Below are 24,010 nucleotides of genomic sequence, written 5' to 3'. Positions count from 1 at the left end.
ACTCTCCAAACGCTGTGAAGGAACTCTCCCTCCAATTGGACCCCTTGAATTAATATTGTCATTCAATAAGATGACAACTGATTCAACGTCCCGGTGTGCTCCCGTTTTTCCCACCATCTCTCCACCTGCCTTCATCCTCCGTCCCCCACCCATTCAGTAATTAAAAAATGAAGGATATTTAGAAGCCTTGGGAAAATTGAATTGTTACTTTTTTTTTTTTTTCGGAGAGAACAATCTGCGCATGAGCGGTTTAAGATTTTTTTTAAAGCCGGCTAAATGCCTACCCTGAGTAATTACTCACGGCACGTGCCTGGACTGGAGTTATAGAAATTGGATAAGATGAGTGTTTTTTTCATGGAGCAAAGGAGGCTGAGGGATCATCTTATAGAAGTTTATAAAATCATAAGGAGCATAGATAAGGATAGATTGATATAGTCTTTTTCTCAGGTTAAGGGAATAGGTTGCAGGAGGGAGGAAAAAGATTTAAAGGAGACCTAAATGACAAGATGTTCCACACAGAAAGTGGTAAGTATGTGCAATGAGATGTCAGAGGCAGATGTAGAGGCAGGTATAATTACAATACTTAAAGGACACTAGGACATGTACATGGATAGGAAAGGTATAGAGGTCTAGGGGCGGCATAGTTCCAGGTCGATCTTCTCTATCAATGCTGTCTGTATGGAGTTTGCACATTCTCCCTGTGAATACGTGGGGTTTTTCAGGTGCTCTGGTTTCCTCACACAATCTAAAGGCATACAGGTTAATTGTAAAAAAAAAATTATAATATGTATAGGGTAGAGTACCTGTTGATCGCTGGTCGGCGTGGACTTGGATGGCCGAAGGGACTGTTTCCACGTTGTATCTCTAAACTAAAGACTAAAGGTATACTGGCAAATGGAACTAGCTCAGGAAAAAGGTCAATATGGAGGAGTTGGGCCAAAGGGTCTGCTTCCATGCTGTATCACTTTTTGGCTGCATGTTAGTAATGATTAAAACCGCAACCGAATATTTCCTATTTATTTCACTTAGCTGAACATGATGGGTTCAAGACCCATAATTTTCAATATTATCACACCAATTTGGTAGAATAATCCAATTTCAAAATTATTATTTTTCAATATTCTTTGTAGACATGAACAATTTTGAAGACAAATATTTACATATAGAAAAATTCAAACATAAAGTCTTAAATGCAATTTCACAAATTTGATCAACTGAAAATATTTGCAAATTCATGGAGAAATCTTCATTTAAATTCTACAATATCATTAGAATTTGATACAATGAGCAAAAACAATTGGGGAGTCTGTATTTCTACCTTACCAAATACAAGTGCCAATCCATGTGATGTTCCCACTGCTATTAGGCTTGAAACAACCTAGAGAAGGAAAAGTATGTTTAAAAATAATTTGATTCTTGGCTACATTATAACATTTCCAGCTTCAGGAATGTTGAATAACCTATCACTGCTAAAGGCAACCACACTGTTTCATCATCTCTAAACAGACACATTAAAAGTAGGCACTCCACCACCCAGCTACTATGTGTAAACTGTGTATCAATCAAGTAAGTCCTGAAAAGATCACTTTTGCCATAGTTTTCTGGTGAAATAGCACCAAATGGATAATATGATTGGCAATTCTGTGCGGAATTCATTTGAATGCACTTAGCATAGTGAGATGTGCTCACTGAATACAATGTCCACAGAATGAGGACTTTGATTAGTAATGGATTTTGATGAGGCAATAGCAACATGTCTTTCAATATTGAAAGATAATGAATTAAATTTTCCTAGGACACAGAAATGCCCACTAAATCAGGCAGCATCTGCAGAAAATGAAAGAGTTAACATTCCAAGTTGATCACCTTTCACTCAATCAGAAACTAACCATTTCTCTCCCTGCAGATAGAGCCTGAATTGATATCCATTTCAGCTTTTTCCATTTTTATTTTAGGATTTCCAGAATTTGTAGTTACAGGTGCACAACTTTTAATCCGAAATCCGAAACCAAAAAGCTCCGAAACCTGGACATTTTTTCCAGGATGTCGTCTGCACACCAAAGCACGCGTTTGGCACCAAACTTGACCCGAAACGACCCACGGTCAACCCAGGTCTGTACTACTGTAGCGGCTGCCTCCTCCCCGGACACCGGGGAGACACTTAAACATCTGTAAATCATTGCTTACATGTTAGTCAGTTAGTTTGGAGGGCTTTTATGTGGTAGTGGGGGTGGGGGGTGAAGGAGGAAACTTTAATTCTCCAGAGAACTTTAATACTCGATCCCTGGCTCCGCGGCACTCCAAATCCAGTGCCTCCCGCGGCCGAACGCATGCAGCCCCAGGTCCGCGATGTTGGGAGTCGGCGGCCACAGCGCTCGAAGCTTACCGCACGGCGACCCGGAAAGGCATTGCCCGCTCCCCGATGGTATCCCAGCGCTGCGCCGCCGCCGACTCCAACATCGCGAAGCTGGGGCTGTGGGGCAAGGGATCGATTTCGCCGGGGTCCGAGCTCCAACCGGCACCGCTCTGGGCTGGACGCCCGCAGCCCCAGCTCCGCGATGTTCGGAGTCGGCGGCCACAGCGCTCCGTAGCTTACGGCACGGTGACCCGGAAAGGCATTGCCCGCTCCCCGCCTCTTCGACCAGGTAGGGGACTAAGAATTAAAGTTCCCCCTTCACCACATAAAAGCCCTCCAAAGTAACTGACTAACATTTAAGGAATGATTTACAATGATTCCCCGGTCACCGGGAAGGAGGCAGCCGCTGCAGATTTTCCAAGCCGCCCGCGCTACCTACCTAATCTACGCTAAAAATCTTCCATTCCGACATCCGAAAAATTCAGAAATCCGAGAAGTGTCTGGTCCCAAGGCTTTCGGATAAAAGGTTGTACACCTGTACTTGCTTTTGAATTATTGTTGATTTTGTTTCTGCTTGATGTGCTAATCTATGCAGGATGAGGCATGACATAGCACCTTAAACTTGTGAAATATATATCCAGTTTGAAATAAAAAATCCAGCGTTCTTCCAATGTTTTGGACAATGACAGATCCAGGAAAATGTCACCAGCTGGGCAAATGTAAGAGAGTGTAGTCGGAAGGGAATTGAGTGACAAACCGAAAAAGAGAAAGCATGTCATTCAGAAGGCCCCTCAGATTTGGCAATCTGGCCATGGAGAAGGCCCAGGACAGAAAGGTCAGATTCGGAATGGGGAGTTGAAGTGCTGAGCCAACGGGAGATCAGGTAGGTTAATACGAATCGAGCGGAGGTGTTGGGCAAAGCAATCGGCAAGCCTACGCTTGGTCTCACCGATGTAGAGCAGCTGACATCTAGAGCAGCGGATGCAATAGATGAGGTTGGAGAAGGTGCAGGTGAACCTCTGCTGCACCTGGACAGACTGCTTGGGTCCTTGAATGAGTCAATGGGGGAGGTAAAGTGACAAGTGTAGCATTTCCTGTGGTTGCAAGGGAAAGTGCCAGGAGAGGGGGTGATTTAGATGGGAAGGGGCAAATTGACCAGGGAGTTACGGAATGAGCGGGGTTAAGGAGGAATTGACCAGGGCTATCTGGACGACACTTCTTCCCACCCTGTTTGTGGAAGGACTCCATCCCCTACTCCCAATTCCTCTACGCTGCATTTGCACCCAGGATGAGGTGTTCCACACCAGGGCATCGGAGATGTCCTCATTCTTCAGGGAACGCGGGTTCCCATCTTCTACTATAGATGAGGCTCTCAACAGGGTCTCTTCTATACCCCGTAACTCTACTCTCACTCCCCATCCCCCCCACTCGTAACAAGGACAGAGGACCCCCATGTCCTCACCTTCCACCTGACCAGCTGTCACATACAACAAATAATCCTCCGACATTTTCGCCACCTCCAACGGCATCCCACCACCGGCCACATCTTTCCATCTCCTCCCCCGTCTGCTTTCCGCAGACTGCTGCCTCTGTAACTCCCTGGTCAATTCGTCCCTTCCCATCCAAACCACCCACTCTCCTGGCACTTTCCCTTGCAACCGAAGGGAATGCTACACTTGTCGCTTTACCTCTACCTGACTCCATTCAAGGACCCAAGCAGTTTTTCCCGGTGCGACAGAGGTTTACTGCACATCCTCCAACCTCATCTATTGCATCCACTGCTCTAGGAGTCAGATGCTCTACATCGGTGAGACCAAGATTAGGTTTGGCGATCGCTTCGCCCAACACCTCCGCTCCGTTCACATTAACCCGCCTAATCTCCCGGTGGCTCAGCACTTCAACTCCCCATTCCAAATCTGACCTTTCTGTCCTGAGCCTCCTCCATGGCCAGAATTGGAGGAGCAGCACTTCATATTTTGCTTGGGCTGTTTACACCCCAGCGGTATGGACATTAAGTTCTCTAATTTCAGGTCCTCCCTGTTTTCTCCTCCCCTTCTCAGCTCTCTCTCCGCCTACTGTCCCCCGCCTCTTCCTTTCTTCCTCCCGCCCCCCCCCCACCCTCAAATCAGTCTGAAGGGTCTCGACACGAAATGTTGCATATTTTCTTTGCTCCATAGATGCTGTCTCACCCACTGAGTGTCTCCATTGTCTAACTTCAATTTTCCAGCATCTGCAGTTCCTTCTTAAACAGATCAATAGATTATCTACTTTAATCCCAAAGAGCACCTTAAGAGAATTCTGACAAAGAAAAATCACTAATTTCGAGTTAAAAGGCCAGCCTGATCCCATGTTTCATTAATCATTTAATTATTGATTATTAATTATTCTGAAGCATTCTATTGTCCATTAAACAATCAACTCTCCTCACGATAACCATTCCCTCATTTAGAAAGGTAAATTAAACATTTAAACAAGCAGTTTAATCAATACCATAAAAAAGTAAAAATGAATGATTATATATACTGTACTCACAACAGCAGTGGGTAATCCTGCGTCAATTCTATCCTGTTAAAACAAGTTATTAGATTTTAATAGTCACATCTCCCCAAAGGATCACTGCACTCAAAATCATTTTTTGATCCCTTTATGTCAAATGACAATGTTTTAAATCCAAATTTTAACAATATAGATTAAACAATAAAACAGACCACATTATGGGCCATAGTTTACTGTAAATAGTTCAGTGTGTTATATGACATTATCTGTGCTTAAGTACAAATAAATAGGTCTCATAACTCCATCAATGCTGCAACCCCCATTTAATAAAAGCATACTAATTTGAACTTTTCTATCTACTTTATTCCCTTGCCTGATTTCCTCAAGATCTCAATTCCACTATGTTCCAAAATTAAATACATGTAATGATTCAGCATGCAAAAATCTCTGGAGCACAGAATTCCAAAGATTCACACAAGAAGACATTCCTCCTCACCTCAATCTTGTACTCAGATTCTGTCATCTCTCTCATCAGCAGCAACATCAGAGCATTAACCTTGCTACACTGCTTCAGTATATTTCAATTAGATGTTTTATTCTCCTCAAGTCCAGAGCCGCACACTCGTTCTCCTCAATTTGAAGACAGCCATCTTCAAACCAAAATCAATCTTGTAAACTCGCACTAAATTGTCTCCAAAACAAATATATCCTTGCCTAAATAAGGAGGCTGGATTGTAAGAATTGATGTGTGTGGTCTCAAAGTCCTATATTTAAGCAAGTACTTCTTTACTGGTGTATTCTATACCTGGTGCAACAATTTGACATTAACTCATACAAATGCTTTTGTCTTTCTTAATTAAAGCTCCCTTCTGCCACCTCTGTTCCACATTATGTGACAGCCTGACATTGATTTCACTTAATCTAATTTACATAATTTTCAATGGTCATAGAAACATAGAAAATAGATGCAGGAGTAGGCCATTCAGCCCTTCGAGCCTGCACCGCCATTCAATATGATCATGGCTCATCATCCAACTCAGTATCCTGTACCTGCCTTTTCTCCATACCCCTGATCCCTTTAGCCACAAGGGCCACGTCTAACTCCCTCTTAAATAAGGATGGAAAGTATACAAGCTAAACTCCAGTTGATGCTTTCAATATTATTTGGACACCGGTATTATTACAATTGCCAAGGTCGCGTTGTGTATTCCACAATTACTGATTCTGCTTGATTAAAGAGATACACAGCTTCTTCCTATAATCGGTCAAACCACAGATGCCATATCCCACTTGGTTGCTCAAGCTTATTCCACCATTCAGGTTGATAATGTAATTTTCACATTACCATATTTTTTTTATTTTTTTTGCACTCAACATTTATTGACAAGACAAAATACACATACATACAAAATATACAAGGCACCTCGCATCTATCAGCATCACATCAAATCATCTTAGCGTTCTTTCGTAGCAGCATCCTATTCACAGGCACCAGAGCAAGCTCATCAAATTGTGTCCATAATCAATCTTGGCAATTGTAATAATACCGGTGTCCAAATAATATTGAAAGCATCAGTCCTCAACTGGAGTTTAGCTGGTATACTTTCCATCAAATATACACTTTTCAGTCTTTCCCTCCACTGTTAAACATTTGGTGGCTTTTCCTTTCTCCATAACACTGTGATCATCTTCTTTGCTATCAACAGCAACACCCCAAGCAGGTATTTCTGATTTTTGGTATCTATCATTACTGGAGTATCTCCTAGTATGAAACATGCCGGCTCCAGAGGTAAATCCATCCCCAAAATTAACTTAATCTCCACCTGAATGTCTCTCCAATATTGGTACAATTTGGGGCAATCCCAAAAAATATGGGTATAACCATATAACAATTACAGCACGGAAACAGGCCATCTCGACCCTTCTAGTCCGTGCCGAACACATAATCTCCCCTAGTCCCATATACCTGCGCTCAGACCATAACCCTCCATTCCCTTCCCATCCATATAACTATCCAATTTATTTTTAAATGGTATGGTATGGTATGGTTGATCACCAATCTTCCTGCATTGTCTCCAGCATAAATCTGTGGTGTTGCTGTATCTTGCTAACATAAGGGGAGTCTTAAATACTCTCATTCTAGTTTTCCATTCAAACTCCCTCCAGGTGGGGCTGTTTTGTTAACTTGTGACCCAAAAGACATGTCTTTTCCCACATTTCATCAGTAATAATAATAATATTCATTTCCAATTCCCATTTCTGTTTCATTTCTATAGTGTTTCCTTTTACATCATTTTGAAGTCCTTTATGAATGAATGAATCTCTTTATTGTCATTGCACATGGTACAACAAAATTTAAAAGTCAATCCCATGGTGCGATTCACAAGAGCAATTTTAAATATATAAAAAAAGGTAAAAATATATACATATTAAAAAATTTTTACAGATAAATAACAATAGCAGCTGAGGTAGAACCATTCAGTTGAATGTGAGTGTTATTACTTATTTTGCATTGTTAAGTTCACGTATGGCTATGGGGTAGAAGCTGTCTCTGAGTCTGTTTGTGCGAGTTTTGAAAGACCTGTACCGTCTGCCAGAGGGCAGCAGGTGGAACAGGTTGTGTCCAGGGTGGGAAGGGTCCTTCCGGATGTTATATAAATGGGATATCAAATTCTTTTTTAACGCTCCCTCCATAGTCAACAGGAAAATATTTTCCAAATTAGAAGGTAATTTACATATCTGCTCCCAATCTACGTGTGTCTGCAAGTAATGCCGTATTGGAGAAATCTAAAAAAGTCCGTCCCTGACAGTCCGAATTCTTTCTGAAGATGCTCATATGATTTCAAAACTCCCCCACAAAAAAGCTGATCCACTGTAGTGAGCCCTTTGTCCGCCCAATTTCTGAAACCCTTGTCAATTTTGCTGGGTAAAAAAATAGGAATAGCAGCTATCTTGAGTGCTCTAGATATAGAATTGAAGAGAATTAGTTGCTTTCTTATAACCAGCCAAGTTTTCATTGTGAATTTTATCCATTAATTATCTATTTTTAATTTCTTCCAGTTTACTTGACTTAGAAATGAGAGCCCAGCCAGGGCAATACTGGGATATAAATTTGCTCTATTCTCACCCATCCCGTTTCCTTATCATTTGTTATCCATGCTATCAGGGTTCTCAACTGCGCTGCCCAGTAATAATATTTAATGTTGGGCATATTTAGGCCCCCTTTTTGTTTTGGTAGTAACAGTGTCTTAAGTCTAACTCTGGGTTTCTTATTTTGCCACACAAATCTTAATAGCTCTTTGTCCAACACATTAAATGCCACTCCAGGGACCCCTACAGGCAAAGATTGAAATAAAAAAAGCAGTCGGGGCAAAATATTCATTCGAACAACTTCAATTCTACCAATTAGAGATAGAGGGAGAATCTCCCATCTGAGCATATCTGCCTTTATCCCCTTTAGTAGCTTTCCACAGTTAGCTTCGTACAATTTTGAAATAGAGGGGGTGATGACAATACCTAGGTATCTGAAACCCTCCCTAGAGCAATGGAAACTTACCATTTAGACCAATGGAACCAGAGCTGCCTGGAACCAGTTATAGAAGCAGGAATTTCATACATATTTGTATGTCACTTGGTATAACTTCAAGATCAAGTTTTTAAACTGCCCATTGATGATACAACTGCTGATGGTAGTAGCATAATGAATTCTGATGTGTATAGACACATCCTATCGACTCATTCAAACAAATGCCACAACTTATTGGCCGGCGGTTCATTCTACAGAAACACAATGATCCCAAACATACTGCTAAAGCAACAAACAAGTTTTTCAAAGCCAAAAAGTGGTCAATTCTTGAGTGGTCAAGTCAATCACCTGACGGGAACCCAATTGAGCATTATTTTTATATGCTGAAGAGAAAACTGAATGGAACTAGCCCCCAAACAAGCATAAGTTGAAGATAGCTGCAATACAGCCCTGGCAGAGCATCACCAGAGAAGACACCCAGCAACTGGTGATGTCCATGAGTCACAGACTTCAAGCATTCATTGCATGCAAAGGATATGTCACAAAATACTAAACATGACTACTTTCATTTACATGACATTGCTGTGTCCCAAACATTACGGTGCCCTGAAATAGGGGTTCTATGTATAAACACTGCTGTAATTTTAACATGGTGAAACCAAAATGAATAAAAATGGCCTGTATTAAAATCTGACAATGTGCACTTTAACCACATGTGATTTTTTTTATCTATTACAAATCTCAAATTGTGGAGTACAAGAGGCAAATAAATAAATGATGAGTCTTTGTCCCAAACATTGTCCGAAGCACTGTAGGAACGGAATTAGGCCATTCAACCCAATGAGTCTGCTCTGCCATTTGATCATGGGTGATTTATCTTTCCCATTCTCCTACATTCTCCCCGTATCTGTTGGCACCCTTACTAATCAAGAACCTATCATTCTCCATTTAAAAAAATACCCAATGGCCTCCACTGCTGTCTGTGGCAATGAATTCCACAGATTCACCACCCTCTGGCTCAATAACCTGCTGTTCATTGTATTTATTGACTGTTAAGACATCCTAATGTTCATACCAGCGTTGAAATTATGGTCAAAGCACCAATTTTCAATCAAAAAATCTATTCAACAGCCTTAAGGACAACTTAATTCCTCTTCACAACTGTTTATATTTTAGAATACCTTTGTTTCCAAAACTGAAAGAAATCTTAAAGAAACACAAAAAACCCCCCACAATTGCACAACCCCTTGTATATTGTATAGTAGGTAGAATCAAATGCCATTTAGCTCAACTATAAAACTGCAATTCAGAGGGAATATTTAGAGGAGACGATAAAGAGGGAAAGAAAATATACTTACTGCTGCAGAAACAACTTGTGCAGAAACTCCTTTAAGGACTGATCGCCGAACAACTGAACCATGAATGCATGAGCTGATGTCTGAAACTTTTTTTCTTCTGGAAAAATGTTTAATGAGGGAAAAGAGGAAAATGAAACCGTATGAGATGCACATCACTATTGTTATGTTATTCTGCCATGAATTCACTAGCATTCAAAACTGGATTTTAATCTAGGTCCTAAATGAATCACTCAAGATTAGTCGAGAAGTAATTGCAAGAGGAAATGACAGATTTATTTCAGCTGATTTCATGGTTGAGATTATCATGATAATTTTCTCATTAGCAGTGACAAATTTTATATGTTACAATCAAAATGGTACAGTTAAATAGTTCTGCAGAACTAGTTATTAAGAGGCCAGTCTTAATAACCAGTTTAAATCCAACCAAATAATTTAACCTGCAGAATTTTAAATTAGTTAATTAAATTGTCCCGAAATACAAAGTTAGGGAACCATGAAACCACCTCCTCAACATGAAAATGCATCCAGGTCATTAAAGTAATTTAGAGAAATAAAAATTACTACCATATCCTTCCCAATCCGTGACTTCAGATCCAAGACAAAGTATTTGACTTTTCTCATTGAAGCTACCAAGCAAGGTGGAGACGCAAGAATCACCAGAAGCTACAATTCTGAGCAAAACACAAAGTGCAGGAGGAACTCAACGGATGAGGCAGCATCTGAAGTGAATCAGATAGACCCAATATGTTGCCTGTCCACTCCCTCCCCAGGTGTTGCCTGATCCGCTGAGTTGCTAGCACTTTGTTTTACCCAACATACTATTTGGTATTTTCACACAGCACCTTAAACCTTTGCATGGGGAAATGCCAGCACATATCCATCTCCCATCCCATCATCCAAAGATTCAGAACTATTGCAATAATAAATAATAATAATCTTATTTATATAGCACATTTTCAGTCAACTTGCATTGACCCCAAAGTGCTTCACATAATTACATTACATTTACACACAGGCAAAGGTGGGTGAAGTGTCTTGCCCCAAGGACACAACGACAGTGTGCACTCCAAGCGGGATTCGAACCGGCTACCTTCTGGTCGCTAGCCGAACACTTAGCCCATTGCGCCATCTGTCGTCCGCAATAAACATGAATTAGGAATAATGTATCCATTAAATAAAATTATAATCATTTATTATTTAATGTGGAAGATCACTTTTATTTTAAAATTGATTTGCAATATAAATTGTTGAAGGGAACAAGAACGGTGGAAGATAAGTCCTATGGAGAGTTTTTTTCTCTTGGTTAGGCCCAGCACAGCTGTCAGACAGTACAAAGTTACAGTATGTCTTGTAATCATTGTTGCCAATCTGTACCACAAGACTCCTTTTTACAGTTAAGGGCCGATCCCGCGGGCGACCTAATCCGCGAGTTCTGGCGAATTTGCCCTCGACTCATAGGCAAGGCAAGGCAAGTTTATTTGTATAGCACCATTCGTGCAAACAGCAATTCAAGGTGCTTTACAGGAAAGAAAAACTAAAATAGTCAATAATTAAAAATTGCAAAATAAGCAATACGACAAATGTATGAATAATAAAACGTCAATGAAACAATAAAACTATTTTAAAAAGCACATAAAACGGTTAAAATTAGACGGTTAAGATTACCTGCTTGTCGGGTTATGGACAAGCTATAGTAAACAACAGTGTTTTTAGGCCTGATTTAAATGTGCTTACAGTCTGTGCACACCTCAGGTGTTCAGGCAGCTTGTTCCACAGGTGTGGAGCATAAAAACCGAATGCTGCTTCAGCCTTTTTAGTTCTGACCCTGGGAACACAGGGTAAACCTGTCCCTGAAGACCTGAGGAGTCTAGGCGCCTCATATATAACAAGTAGGTCAGAGGTGTATTTTGGACCTAGACCATTCAGTGCCTTGTAGGTCAGTAACAGAATTTTAAAATCTATCCTCTTACACACAGGGAGCCAGTGCAAAGATTTAAGGACAGGTGTAATGTGGTCCATTTTCTTGGTGTTGGTCAAGACTCTGGCAGCGGCATTTTGGATAAACTGCAGTTGTTTAATTGATTTTTTATTGAGACCTGTAAAGATGCCATTACAATAATCTAACCTACTAAAAATATATGCATGAACAAGTTTTTCAGTGTCTTCTTTGGACAGAAATCACTTGATTCTTGCAATATTTTTTAGATGGTAATAGGCAGATCTGGTAATGGTCTTTAACTACACCAAGGTTTCTGGCTTTGGCTGTGGTTTTCAGTGCAATTGAGTCGAGTTGTCCTTATGGCTCAGTGAGTGTAGGGGACTATGGTCATGTGGTGACACTGCGATATATAGTTGAGTGTCATCGGCATAAGTGTGGTAGGATATGTTAAAATGCTCTATGATCTGAGCTAGGGGGAGCATATAAATGTTGAACAAAATGGGTCCAAGAATGGAGCCCTGAGGAACCCCGCATGTGAGTTTTGTACGTTCTGATTCAAAATTACCAAGGGAAACAAAATAATCCCGCAGCATGGTCGACATGAGGTCTTCGTAACTCTCCTTCATGCTCGAGAGTGGTCTCCGCGTACTCGAGGCCTCAGCATTTTTTTTCAATATGTTAAAGAATGCCCGTGAGTAAAAAAAATGGTCCCCATGGAAAAAAATTGATACTTTTTTTAACTCCAAGGTTTAGTCGTAGTAGGTCGTAGAAATTCATCATGTTATTCGTAGGTAATTGAGGGCAGTCTAAAGTAATCAATGGTAATCAAAAGTAGTCGTAGATAGTCTTCATCATAGTCGAAGGGAGGTCGATGTGAGGTCGAAGGAGATCGTCTTCACTCTCCACAATTCGGTGTCCAATTTTCCCGAAGTTAGTCGTCGCTAGTCGAAGCTGGTTTTCAACATACTCGAAGGAGGTCTTCTACATAGTCGAAAGGGGTCTTCAACATGTCATCTTCACTGGCTACCCATCTCCCACCGGATCACCTACAAAATCCTGATCCTCACCTACAAAGCCCTCCACCATCTAGCCCCCCCCATATCTCACTGACCTCCTCTCCCCCTACCAACCCTCACGGTCCCTCAGATCTACATCAGCCGGTCTCCTCTCCATCCACAAGTCCAAGCTCCGCAGTTTTGGGGACAGAGCCTTCTCCAGGGCAGCTCCCAGGCTCTGGAACTCCCTCCCCCAACTGATCCGCAATTCCGTGTCCTTCACCATCTTCCAGTCCCGCCTCAAGACCCATCTCTTCACCTCTGCCTATCCTTAGCCCCACGTCCCCCTCCCTTTTCATCCGTGCATTAATTGCCTCATATTATGTTTTGAATTGTATTCTGTCTTTACTTTGTGTACTAGTCATGTCTCTACTATTTATTTCATTCCCCTTACATGTTTTTCCTCTACCTGCTAAATTTTTGTAAGGTGTCCTTGAGACTCTTGAAAGGCGCCCATAAATAAAATGTATTATAATTATTATTATCTTTTCAAACTCTCCTGAACTCTTCTAAACTCGTTAAGGCCTGTTGCCCAAGTGGTACAGGACCTTTATAGCACTGGAATCACATGAAAATAAACTAAAAGGATATGATATTCTCAACAAAATACAATAATGGGAATCTAAAATAAACTTTTCATGGTTTCCTTCATCTTAAATCAAGGAGAAGGCAACTAACGTTGAAACATAGCAATATAAAGAATTAGATGCACATTATTTTAACAGAACACTTGTAACTCCTAAAGGACCTGTCCCACTTAGGCAACTTTTTAGGCGACTACAGGAGACTATGCATTTGCCACATGGTCTCCACATGTTCGTGGGTGGTTGCCACAGAGTCGCCTTCATGGTCGTGAGTAGCTCCCGCACTCTCGGAACTAGTCGCGGCTTCATTCTGGTCTCCACTCATTTTTCAACATGCGGCGACCTGAATTTTGACACCAGGAGGTCGTGGGTTGTCGTAGGTTCTCGTAGTTTGTCACCGGTGCTCACCAGTGAATTTCATTGGCTCAATGAGAAAAAAAACGTCAACTGTAGTTTTCAGAACAAAGGATAACCGACCAGTAATGTTAATGACTGCCGAGCATCACAGCCGTGTATCTGTGGCTTCTTAAAAGTTGTCTCCACTCCTTCTCCCCACCCACTTCTTTTAAAGGACTTAAGTGACCCTTCCGTAGACTGTGCTTTCACCGTCTTAATTACAGCGCCAACCTTCCTGTTCATCGTGGTGTGCGTCTGTATCACATTGGCTTAGCACTGTGTGAATTACAGTCAGATAGCGCTCCCCCCCGCTTATCCTGGTGAAGGAAGAGGGGAGCGGGAGTGGGGGGTCGGGGGGGGGGGGGGGGGGGGGGGGGGGTGTGTGTGTGTGTGTGTGTGTGTGTGTGTGTGTGTGTGTGTGTGTGTGTGTGTGTGTGTGTGTGTGTGTGTGTGTGTGTGTGTGTGTGTGTGTGTGTGTGTGTGTGTGTGTGTGTGTGTTCCAATCTGACAGTGGCCGTTCCAGTCGCCGGTTTTTCAGTGACCTGCTACGGCTTCACACTCGCCGCCAGTTGCCTGCAAAATCACCTAGGTGGGACAGGCTCATAAGGATAACACCAAATAAATCAGATTTCAGCTCACAAAGCACTCCACATATTTCTTACTCTAAAATATTCCACCATTCTAAATACAAATCATTTGGATTACATCTGACCATTTAATCACTGCTCATTATTTATTATTTAAAAAATTATATAAAAGATAAAATATCTGATCTATTAGTTAAATTACAGGAAGTTACTTCAATGCCATTCCATTAGATAAGGCCTTTCCACTTAGCTTCTCACCCAAGCAATGGCGAAAAGTAAATTAGTAATTGACGCACAAGAACATGGAAAATGAAATTAAAATAAAACAGGTGCAAAGATAAAGCCCACATATTTAGTGTTATCTTACTCACAATTCCACATTCCTGTCACTTTCTGACTACTTATTAATAGAAGAAACTATGTTCCCTATAACCACTCACCGTTTTAGGTTTGTCCTGTCGCCACTGTCAGAACTAGCAAGAGAAGAAGTTTCACCAGAGTGTGCATCAATGTTATCTGTATTCAAAAGAGTTGGGTCCTCCAATATAAATGATTCATCTTCATCTTCTGTCTGTTTGAAGGATGGGTATATTGGAAAGAAAAAGGAAACAATTGCATCATGATGTAATTGAATTGGTGTTTGCATGAATGATGTTTCACCTCACTGGAATGGAGCCTCAAAATAAGCTGAACAATCATGGCTGAAATGAAAAGACATTTATTTACCCCATACGATAGTGAATCCTGTGACCCCATAAGAAGCCCGTGTTGGTGCTTATATTTTGTGGATATTAAGGGAATCAATAGAAATGGTATTACTGTAGGACGTGTTTCTGAAATCAGTTTGCCACAATTTTACCGAATGGCAGAGCAGGCATGAGATTCGGAAAACTCTGCAACCCTTTCCTTTTCTTATTTTACTTCAAAATGTTTCACATTTTTTCTTATCTAGGAGGTTAAAAGAAAAATATAATTGATTCTTCTCACCTCCAGATTGGACCTAATTCTCAAAAAAATAATATCTGCAATAATTTAAGCTAGCAAAGCAGGAAACTAGAAAAGCAAAGGGGTGAAGAAAAATACAAATTAAATGGTGCAGGATCATGCTGTGGGAATGGTCATTTTATCATATGCTTGCGGTTTACCAAATTAAACTGATGCGAACACTTAATGCAACGAATGAAGTGATTAAGGCTAGTAATTGCATAACCACCTTTTAATCATGTTAAAACTATATTATGATTCACTCCAGCAATGCTTATAGAAATTGCATAACGATCACCAACTTTAAATGCGGTGTTTACAGATGCCACGTTTTGTTGAGTGGATTAAAGACCGACAAATCCCCAGGGCCAGATAGGCTGCATCCCAAAGTACTTAAGGAAGTAGCTCCAGAAATAGTGGATGCATTAGTGATAATTTTTCAAAACTCTTTAGATTCTGGAGTAGTTCCTGAGGATTGGAGGGTAGCTAATATAACCCCACTTTTTAAAACGGGAGGGAGAGAGAAAACGAGGAATTACAGACCAGTTAGTCTAACATCGGTAGTGGGGAAACTGCTAGTCAGTCATTAAAGATGGGATAGCAGCACATTTGGAAAGTGGTGAAATCATTGGACAAAGTCAGCATGGATATACGAAAGGTAAATCATGTTTGACGAATCTTATAGAATTTTTCGAGGATGTAACTAGTAGAGTGGATAAGGGACAACCAGTGGATGTGTTATATCTGGACTTTCAGAAGACTTTCGACAAGGTCCCACATAAGAGATTAGTGTACGGTATTGGGGGTTCAGTATTGATATAGATAGAGAATTGGCTGGCAAACAGGAAGTAAAGAGTAGGAGTAAACGGGTCCTTTTCAGAATGGCAGGCAGTGACTAGTGGGGTACCGCAAAGGCTCAGTGCTGGAACCCCAGCTATTTAATATATATATTAATGATTTGGACAAGGGAATTGAATGCAACATCTCCAAGTTTGCAGATGACACTAAGCTGGGGGGCAGTGTTAGCTGTGAGGAGGATGCTAGGAGGCTGCAAGGTGACTTGGATAGGCTGGGTGAGTGGGTTAATGCATGGCAGATGCAGTATAATGTGGATAAATGTGAGTTTATCCACTTTGGTGGCAAAAACAGGAAAGTAGAATATTATCTAAATGGTGGCCGATTAGGAAAAGGGGAGATGCAATGAGACATGGGTGTCATGGTACACCAGTCATTGAAAGGAGGCATGCAGGTGCAGCAGGCAGAGAAGAAAGCGAATGGTATGTTAGCATTCATAGCAAAAGGATTTGAGTATAGGAGCAGGGAGGTTCTACTGCAGCTGTACAGGGTCTTGGTGAGACCACACCTGGAGTATTGCGTACAGTTTTGGTTTCCAAATCTGAGGAAGGACATTATTGCCATAGAGGGAGTGCAGAGAAGGTTCACCAGGCTGATTCCTGGGATGTCAGGACTTTCATATGAGGAAAGACTGGATAGACTCAGCTTGTACTCGCTAGAATTTAGGAGATTGAGGGGGGAATCTTATAGAAACTTACAAAATTCTTAAGGGGTTGGACAGGCTAGATGCAGGAAGATTGTTCCCGATGTTGGGGAAGTCCAGGACAAGGGGTCACAGCTTAAGGATAGAGGGGAAATCCTTTAGGACTGAGATGAGAAAAACATTTTTCATACAGAGTGGTGAATCTCTGGAACTCTCTGCCACAGAAGGTAGTTGGGACCAGTTCATTGGCTATATTTAAGAGGGAGTTAGATGTGGCCCTTGTGGCTAAAGGGATCAGGGGGTATGGAGAGAAGGCAGGTATGGGATACTGAGTTGGATGATCAGCCATGATCATATTGAATGGCGGTGCAGGCTCGAAGGGCCAAATGGCCTACTCCTGCACCTATTTTCTACGTTTCTAATGCCACATTGTAACAATGTCACACTGTTTTCAAGAGAGAATTAGATTTAGATCTTAGGCCTAAAGATATCAAGGAATATGGGGGAAAAAGCAGGAACGGGGTACTGATTTAAGATGACTAGCCATATTGAATATTGAATGTTTATTTATTCATGTGTGTATATATTTATATGCACACATGATACATGATATATATTTATATCATGGTATATGGACACACATATCTGTTTTGTAGTAAATGCCTACCATGTTCTGTGTGCTGCAGCAAAGCAAGTCATTGTCCTATACAGGGACACATGACAATAAACTCACTTGAACTTGAATGGCGGTGCTGGCACGCAGGGCCGAATGGCCTGCACCTATTTTTCGATGTTTTCTATGTTTCTATGTAATGCCATCGATACTGATATTGCCTGATGACCATCGATACTGATATTACCTGATGGCAGAAACTGTCCATGCTCTTGTGAGTTGAAGAAATAATAAAGGCAGGTTACACAAAAAAGCTGGAGAAACTCAGCGGGTGCAGCAGCATCTATGGAGCGAAGGAAATAGGCAACGTTTCGGGCCGAAACCCTTCTTCAGCCCGAAACGTTGCATATTTCCTTCGCTCCATAGATGCTGCTGCACCCGCTGAGTTTCTCCAGCTTTTTTGTGTAACCTTCGATTCTCCAGCATCTGCAGTTCCCTCACAAATAATAAAGGCAGTTTGGGTGATCTCCAAAATGCAACAGTAAGCAATAAATTCTGGCATGGCAGAGAACTGCAGTCCAGAATGTCTCCAAGGTTTGGAAGCTGAGGGTGCGGTAATGTTGATTTCCAGCTCTCTTTGAGCTCGCAAAAGTTGGCACATCTTAGTTACACCAATGAATGTGTGACTTCAGAAGAAATATATTCGTAAAAACAGGTTTTTCTGCGAGTAAATAATAACTGTTGCTTTTCAGATCAATAAGGTTAAAAAACTCACTGCAGACATATTGTGGGTGGTACACATCTGTTGGTATCATTTGGAGTATGTTCTGCACTGAAAAAGTGCTAGTGCAAACAAATGTTCCACTACAAAGTCAGGATTCAAATTTCCCAATAGATGCCAACACCCCCTGAAGTCAGAACAAATTCTGGGCTAACATCTACCTTCACAACAGCTTTTTAATGTTGTCACTATGCAAATAAATTGCTAGGCAAGGCTATCCAGGCTGTTTAGTTCCACGTTATTATCCTCAATGGCCATGGAATATGGTAACACATTACCTTTTGTGCATTGGATGTCTCAATCACCAGTGTGAGCATTGCTTGGTTCAGGCATCACATCATTAAATCTCAGGAATGATACATTTACAGTTAAATTGGACCAAGCCAGAATGCCTGCTTTGTCAACGTGGACTAAGTGGGCTGAAGGGCGTGATTCCATCCTGTATAGCTCTATGCCTCTATAACCTTATGAGAGGTCAGAAGCCAGTGACTTTTATTCTTTGAACCATAGGAGACTGATGAGTGATCGTGTAGAGATATATAAAATCATGAGGTGCATACATAAGGCAAATGCACAGTTTTGTTTCCAAGGGAAGTAAAATAAAAACTTGAAGACAGAGATTTAAGATAAGAGGATGTCGGACGGAACTGCAGACGCTGGTTTAAACCGAAGATAGACACAAAAAGCTGGAGTAACTCAACGGATCAGGCAGCATCTCTGGAGAGAAGAAATGGGTGACGTTTCGTGTCGAGACCCTTCTTCAAACTGGTGGATAAGAGGGGAAAGATTTAAAAGGATCCAGAGGATGGTGCATATGGAATGAGTTGCCAGAGTAAGTGGTTGAGGCAGATAGAAAACCAACATTTAATAGATTTTTGGACAGGTGTGTTTACCAGGAAAGGTGGGTCAATGTGAACAAAACGGTTTCCATAAAGGCCTGTTCCATGGGGGGGGGGGGGGGGTGTGGGGGGGGGTGGGGGGGGGGGGGGGGGGGGGGGGGGGGGGGGGGGGGGGGGGGGGGGGTGTGGAGGGGGGGGGGGGGGGGGGGGGGGGGGGGGGGGGGGGGAGGCAGAGAGCTCGGAGGGGGGAAACGACAGGGGTTGTGGGGAGAGTATCATGGGGGAGGGGGTCAGGAGCCAGCGAGGAGGACCAGAGGGGAAGGGGCTGGAGCTGGCGGTGCGATGGGGACTCACAGCGGGAGCTAGTCGTTCTCATCCACTGGGATCAGATTCTCCACTTTCCGTTCGGCGACATCTCCGGCACCGGCCCGCTTCCGGTCCCTCCGAAAATTGTGTCCGGTCGGAAACCTCTGCTGGCCAACCTCAGCTCCAGTAAAGATGCAATGGCACAGGAAGGGGCGGAGAGTCTCGCGGAGTGACAGGCGTAAAGACCAATCCACGCAGCGTTGACTGGCAGCAGATATCTATCTGCGCATGCGCGATTTTTAGATTTTTAAACCTCGCTAACTTTTACAATAGACCACCGATCGGAACAAAACTTGGTGCACTCGGTGAGTGAGCTGGCAAAAAATCGTAGCACTATCGCAAATAGAAAGATCGCACAAACCGGAAGAGCACAAGATCAGAGTTTTAGTTATGTACTAGACCAAGTGCAGTCTGCTCCCCCAACGCAGCTGTTCCCTACCCGTAGCCCCCACGGGAGACGTGGTCCTTCAACTGAAGATTCGAGCACTCAGCAGTGCGACTGTTTTTAAATGGCGTCTTTGAGGCGAGCGCCAGCATCTGTTATGGTCGCTGGCCAGCAGGAGGCGACAAAATGAATGAGTGGGGGGGTGGGGGGAGAAGAAGGATTTTATTTTAAATGTGTACATAAACACGACCAAATTTAATGAGGAGTGAATAGTTGGAATGAAAAATGAAATCTCTACCGAAATGGAAAAAATCTGGGCGTTTGTGGGTCTGGTGTTGGCATAAGAACGAATCAAAGGCTGGCACCCACAGGCTGGCAACCACAAGATAGGCAGAAACACACACACAGTTTTAAATATAGATAGATAGATGGATGGAAACGTTTTATTTTAGTGTAAAGCTTACCTCATTCAGTATGCTCTCCAAGGTAGGTGGTGTATCCACTTGAGGAATATCAAATTCTTTATCATCGATCTGCTTAACAAGAAAATTAGGTGTTTTATTTTTCTGCATATAAAGAAATAATGACCAGCAGTTATCACGTCCTTTTCAATAAAATTACAGCCAATTATGAGATTTTGCCTTTGCCCAGATATGCCTCCTTTCCTTGACCAAAGCCTCAATATTTCTTGTCAACCAGCACACGCTTCCCTTGCCCTTCTCTCCAACAGGAATTTGCACGTCTTGAACTCTCCGTATCTCATGTTTAACAGCCTCCCCCAATCACTGTTGAAAGTTGCTAATAGTATCAAAAGTGACCTTGCCCCATTTTCGGACTTGACCTTTTGGCCCAGTCCTAATGTTTTTCATAATTACTTAAAAACATATATCCCAAAGTGATCCCAAACTGCTCCCCCACTATCACTTCAGTCAACTGCTCAGCATTATTTCCCAAGAGAATGTCAAGTTTTGCCCCTTGTCAAGTAGGGCCATCCACATATAAAGTTATAATAGCCTAAACTTAAAAAATTCCACCCCCATCCAAGCCTTTAGTATTGTGGCATTCCTGGTCAATATTTTGGAGGTTAAAATGCCCCACATCTTATATTACTAAATCTCTGATCTTGACCGCTTTTGGCCGACTGTGCTGCGATTTCCGAGAGAACACCGGCAACTACGGCCGTCATTTTTGGCCACCTCGCTCAGAGCCCCCCTCCGCCGTATGAGTGCGGAGGATTTTTTCCGTCGATTAAAAATTAGAGAGATATTAATGTTTTTACAACATTCCCCATTCTCTCTGCTGCCGCCGCTGGCGGCAAGGGGAGGGACTATAAAACCAGGAAGTGTCGTGCCTCACTTGTCTCTGCCAGACCCAGGAAGCGAGAGGATCACGGCTCTCTAAGCTGCGAATAACACTGAACGCACGTCTACTCCACGGTGAGTCCCCTCAACGCGGCTGTAAAGTGGCTGCAGCCCTTTTTAACAAGTTTGTGTTCACAAAATGAATTTTGGTTGTCGGGTGTCTGCAGCCCAATTGTTTGCCTCGCCTTTTTTTAAACAAGTTTGCGTTAACAAAATGAATTTTGGCTGTCGGGTGTCTGCAGCCCAATTGTTTGCCTCGCCTTTTTTAAAAGGTTTGCGTTCACAAAATGAATTTTGGTTGTCGGGTGTCTGCAGCCCAATTGGTTGCCTTGGCTTGGCTTTTAAAATCGTTGCAACAGTTGGATGCCTGCCCTAGCATCCATACGGCCCACAATGTCTATACTAGCCCTCTGGAAACCAGTACCTTCAGCACGCAACGCCCATACTAGCACAACACCCCCCCCCCCCCACCCCCCCCCCCCCCCCCCCCCCCCCCCCCCCCCCCCCCCCCCCCCCCCCCCCCCCCCCCCCCCCATAACCAATGGATCATATCTAAGTTCTGCAATCCTATCACATCCAGGTGTGAATGGTGGTGGACAAACGGACTCAAAGTGAGCCAGCTTCACAAACATCCTCATTCTCAATGCTGGGTGAACCTAGCACATAAATGCAAAAGAGAAAGATTAAGCATCTGCAAGAAATTTCAGCCAGATGTGCCATGTGAATGATCCATCTCAGCCTCATCCATGTGGTCCCCATCGTGAAACATACTACTCTTCAGCCAATACGGTTCAACACCATTTGTAACATTCAGATAATGAAACAGTTCACAAACAAATGCAGCATGACCCAGGTAATATGCAGTCCTGGGCTGAAAGGTGGCAAGTAACATCTATGTTACATAAATGCCACATAATGATGATATTCAAAAAGAAAAAAATCTAGCTATCACCCCTAACATTTATTGGCATGACCATCAGCTAATCTCCCACTATCTGTGAGTGACCTTTGACCAGAATTGGAGTAGACCTTTCTTAAAAAGTGGGATAAATCTAATGTTATCCCACTTTTTAAGAAAGGCGGGAGAGAGAAAACAGGGAATTATAGACCAGTTAGCCTGACATCGGTGGCGAGGAAGATGCTGGAGTCATTCATAAAAGATGAAATAGCGGCACATTTGGATAGCAGTAACAGGGTCGGTCCGAGTCAGCATGGATTTACGACGGGGAAATCATGCTTAACTAATCTTTTTGAATTTTTTGAGGATGTAACCAGGAAAATGGATGTGAGAGCCAGTGGATGTAGTGTACCTGGACTTTCAGAAAGCATTCGATAAGATCCCACATAAGAGATTAGTGGGCAAAATTAGGGTACATGGTATTGGGGGTACAGTGCTGACATGGATAGAAAATTCGTTGGCAGACAGGAAACAAAGAATAGAGATTAACAGGTCCCTTTCAGAATGGCAAGCAGTGACTAGTGGGGTACCGCAAGGCTCGCTGCTGGGACCCCAGCTATTTACAATATATATTAATGATTTAGATGAAGGGATTACAAGTAACATTAACAAATTTGCTGATGACACAAAGCTCGGTGTGAACTGTGAGGAGGATAACAATAATAATAATAAATAATTTTATTTATGGGCGCCTTTCAAGAGTCTCAAGGACACCTTACAAAAATTTAGCAGGTAGAGGAAAAACATGTAAGGGGAATTAAATAAATAGTAGAGACATGACTAGTACACAAAGTAAATACAGAATTCAATACAAAACACAATATGAGGCAATTAATGCACAGATGAAAAGGGACGGCACGTGGGGCTAAGAATAGGCAGAGGTGAAGATAAAGGTCTTGAGGTGGGACTGTCAGATGGTGAGGGACACGGAATTGCGGATCAGTTGGGGGAGGGAGTTCCAGAGCCTGGGAGCTGCCCTGGAGAAGGCTCTGTCCCTAAAACTGCGGAGGTTGGACTTGTGGATGGAGAGGAGACCTGCTGATGTGGATCTGAGGGACCGTGAGGGTTGGTAGGGGGAGAGGAGGTCAGTGAGATATGGGGGGGCCAGATGGTGGAGGGCTTTGTAGGTGAGGATCAGGATTCTGTAGGTAATCCGGTGGGAGATGGGAAGCCAGTGAAGTTGTTTGAGGATTGGAGTGATGTGATGCCAGGATTTAGTGTGGGTGATGAGTCGGGCGGCTGCGTTCTGGACCAGTTGGAGTCGGTTGATGTAGGTGGAGCTGATGCCAAGGAGAAGTGAGTTGCAATAGTCCAGTCGGGAGGAGATGAAGGCATGGATGAGTCTTTCAGCAGCGGGTGGTGTGAGAGAAGGTCTGAGTTTGGTGATGTTGCGGAGATGAAAGAAGGAGGATGTTATGAGAATGCAGGGTGACTTGGACAGGTTGGGTGAGTGGGCAGATGCAGGGGAGATGCAGTTTAATGTGGATAAATGTGAGGTTATCCACTTTGGTAGCAACAACAGGAAGGCAGATTATTATCTAACTGGTGTCAGGTTGGGATAAGAGGAAGTACAACATGATCTGGGGGTCCTTGTTCATCAGTCAATAAAAGTAAGCATGCAGGTACAGCAGGCAGTGAAGAAAGCAAATGACATGTTGGCCTTCATAAGAAGAGGAGTTAAGTATAGGAGCAATGAGGTCCTTCTGCAGTTGTACAGGGCCCCAGTGACACCACACTTGAAGTATTGTGTGGAGTTTTGGTCTCCAAATTTGAGGAAGGACATTCTTCCTATTGAGGGACTGCAGCGTAGGTGCACAAGGTTAATTCCCAGGGTGGCAGGACTGTCATGCTGAGAGAATGGAGTGGCTGGGCTTGAATACTCTAGAATTTAGGATGAATGAATGAAATGAGAGGGAATTTATTGAAAC

At 42.6% G+C, this 24,010-nt stretch overlaps 2 protein-coding genes across 8 annotated transcripts in view; one reads left to right on the top strand and one right to left on the bottom strand.

Moving 5' to 3' along the window:
• The window catches only part of nme9 (NME/NM23 family member 9), a 141,725-nt gene that overhangs the window by 23,382 nt on the left and 94,333 nt on the right, over nucleotides 1–24,010 (top strand). The window lies entirely within an intron of this gene.
• Nucleotides 35–24,010, bottom strand: part of LOC129698998 (vacuolar protein sorting-associated protein 8 homolog) — a 29,193-nt gene continuing 5,217 nt past the window's right edge. Inside the window, exons 2-6 of one of the 3 annotated variants that reach the window (XM_055638556.1) lie at nucleotides 20,228–20,299; nucleotides 14,738–14,868; nucleotides 9,737–9,830; nucleotides 4,889–4,921; nucleotides 35–1,378 (exon numbers count right to left, since the gene is read on the bottom strand). In XM_055638556.1, the coding sequence (XP_055494531.1) occupies nucleotides 1,247–1,378; nucleotides 4,889–4,921; nucleotides 9,737–9,830; nucleotides 14,738–14,868; nucleotides 20,228–20,299 (462 nt within the window). In that variant the 3' untranslated portion in view covers nucleotides 35–1,246. Of the gene's footprint in view, nucleotides 1,379–4,888; nucleotides 4,922–9,736; nucleotides 9,834–14,737; nucleotides 14,869–20,227; nucleotides 20,300–24,010 lie in introns of all 3 variants that reach the window. The other 2 variants (XM_055638554.1, XM_055638555.1) reach the window with 2 other exon arrangements.

Source organism: Leucoraja erinacea, chromosome 7 (assembly GCF_028641065.1).
Source record: "Leucoraja erinacea ecotype New England chromosome 7, Leri_hhj_1, whole genome shotgun sequence".
NCBI lineage: Eukaryota > Metazoa > Chordata > Chondrichthyes > Rajiformes > Rajidae > Leucoraja > Leucoraja erinaceus.
This window is presented reverse-complemented; position numbering and strand designations above follow the sequence as displayed.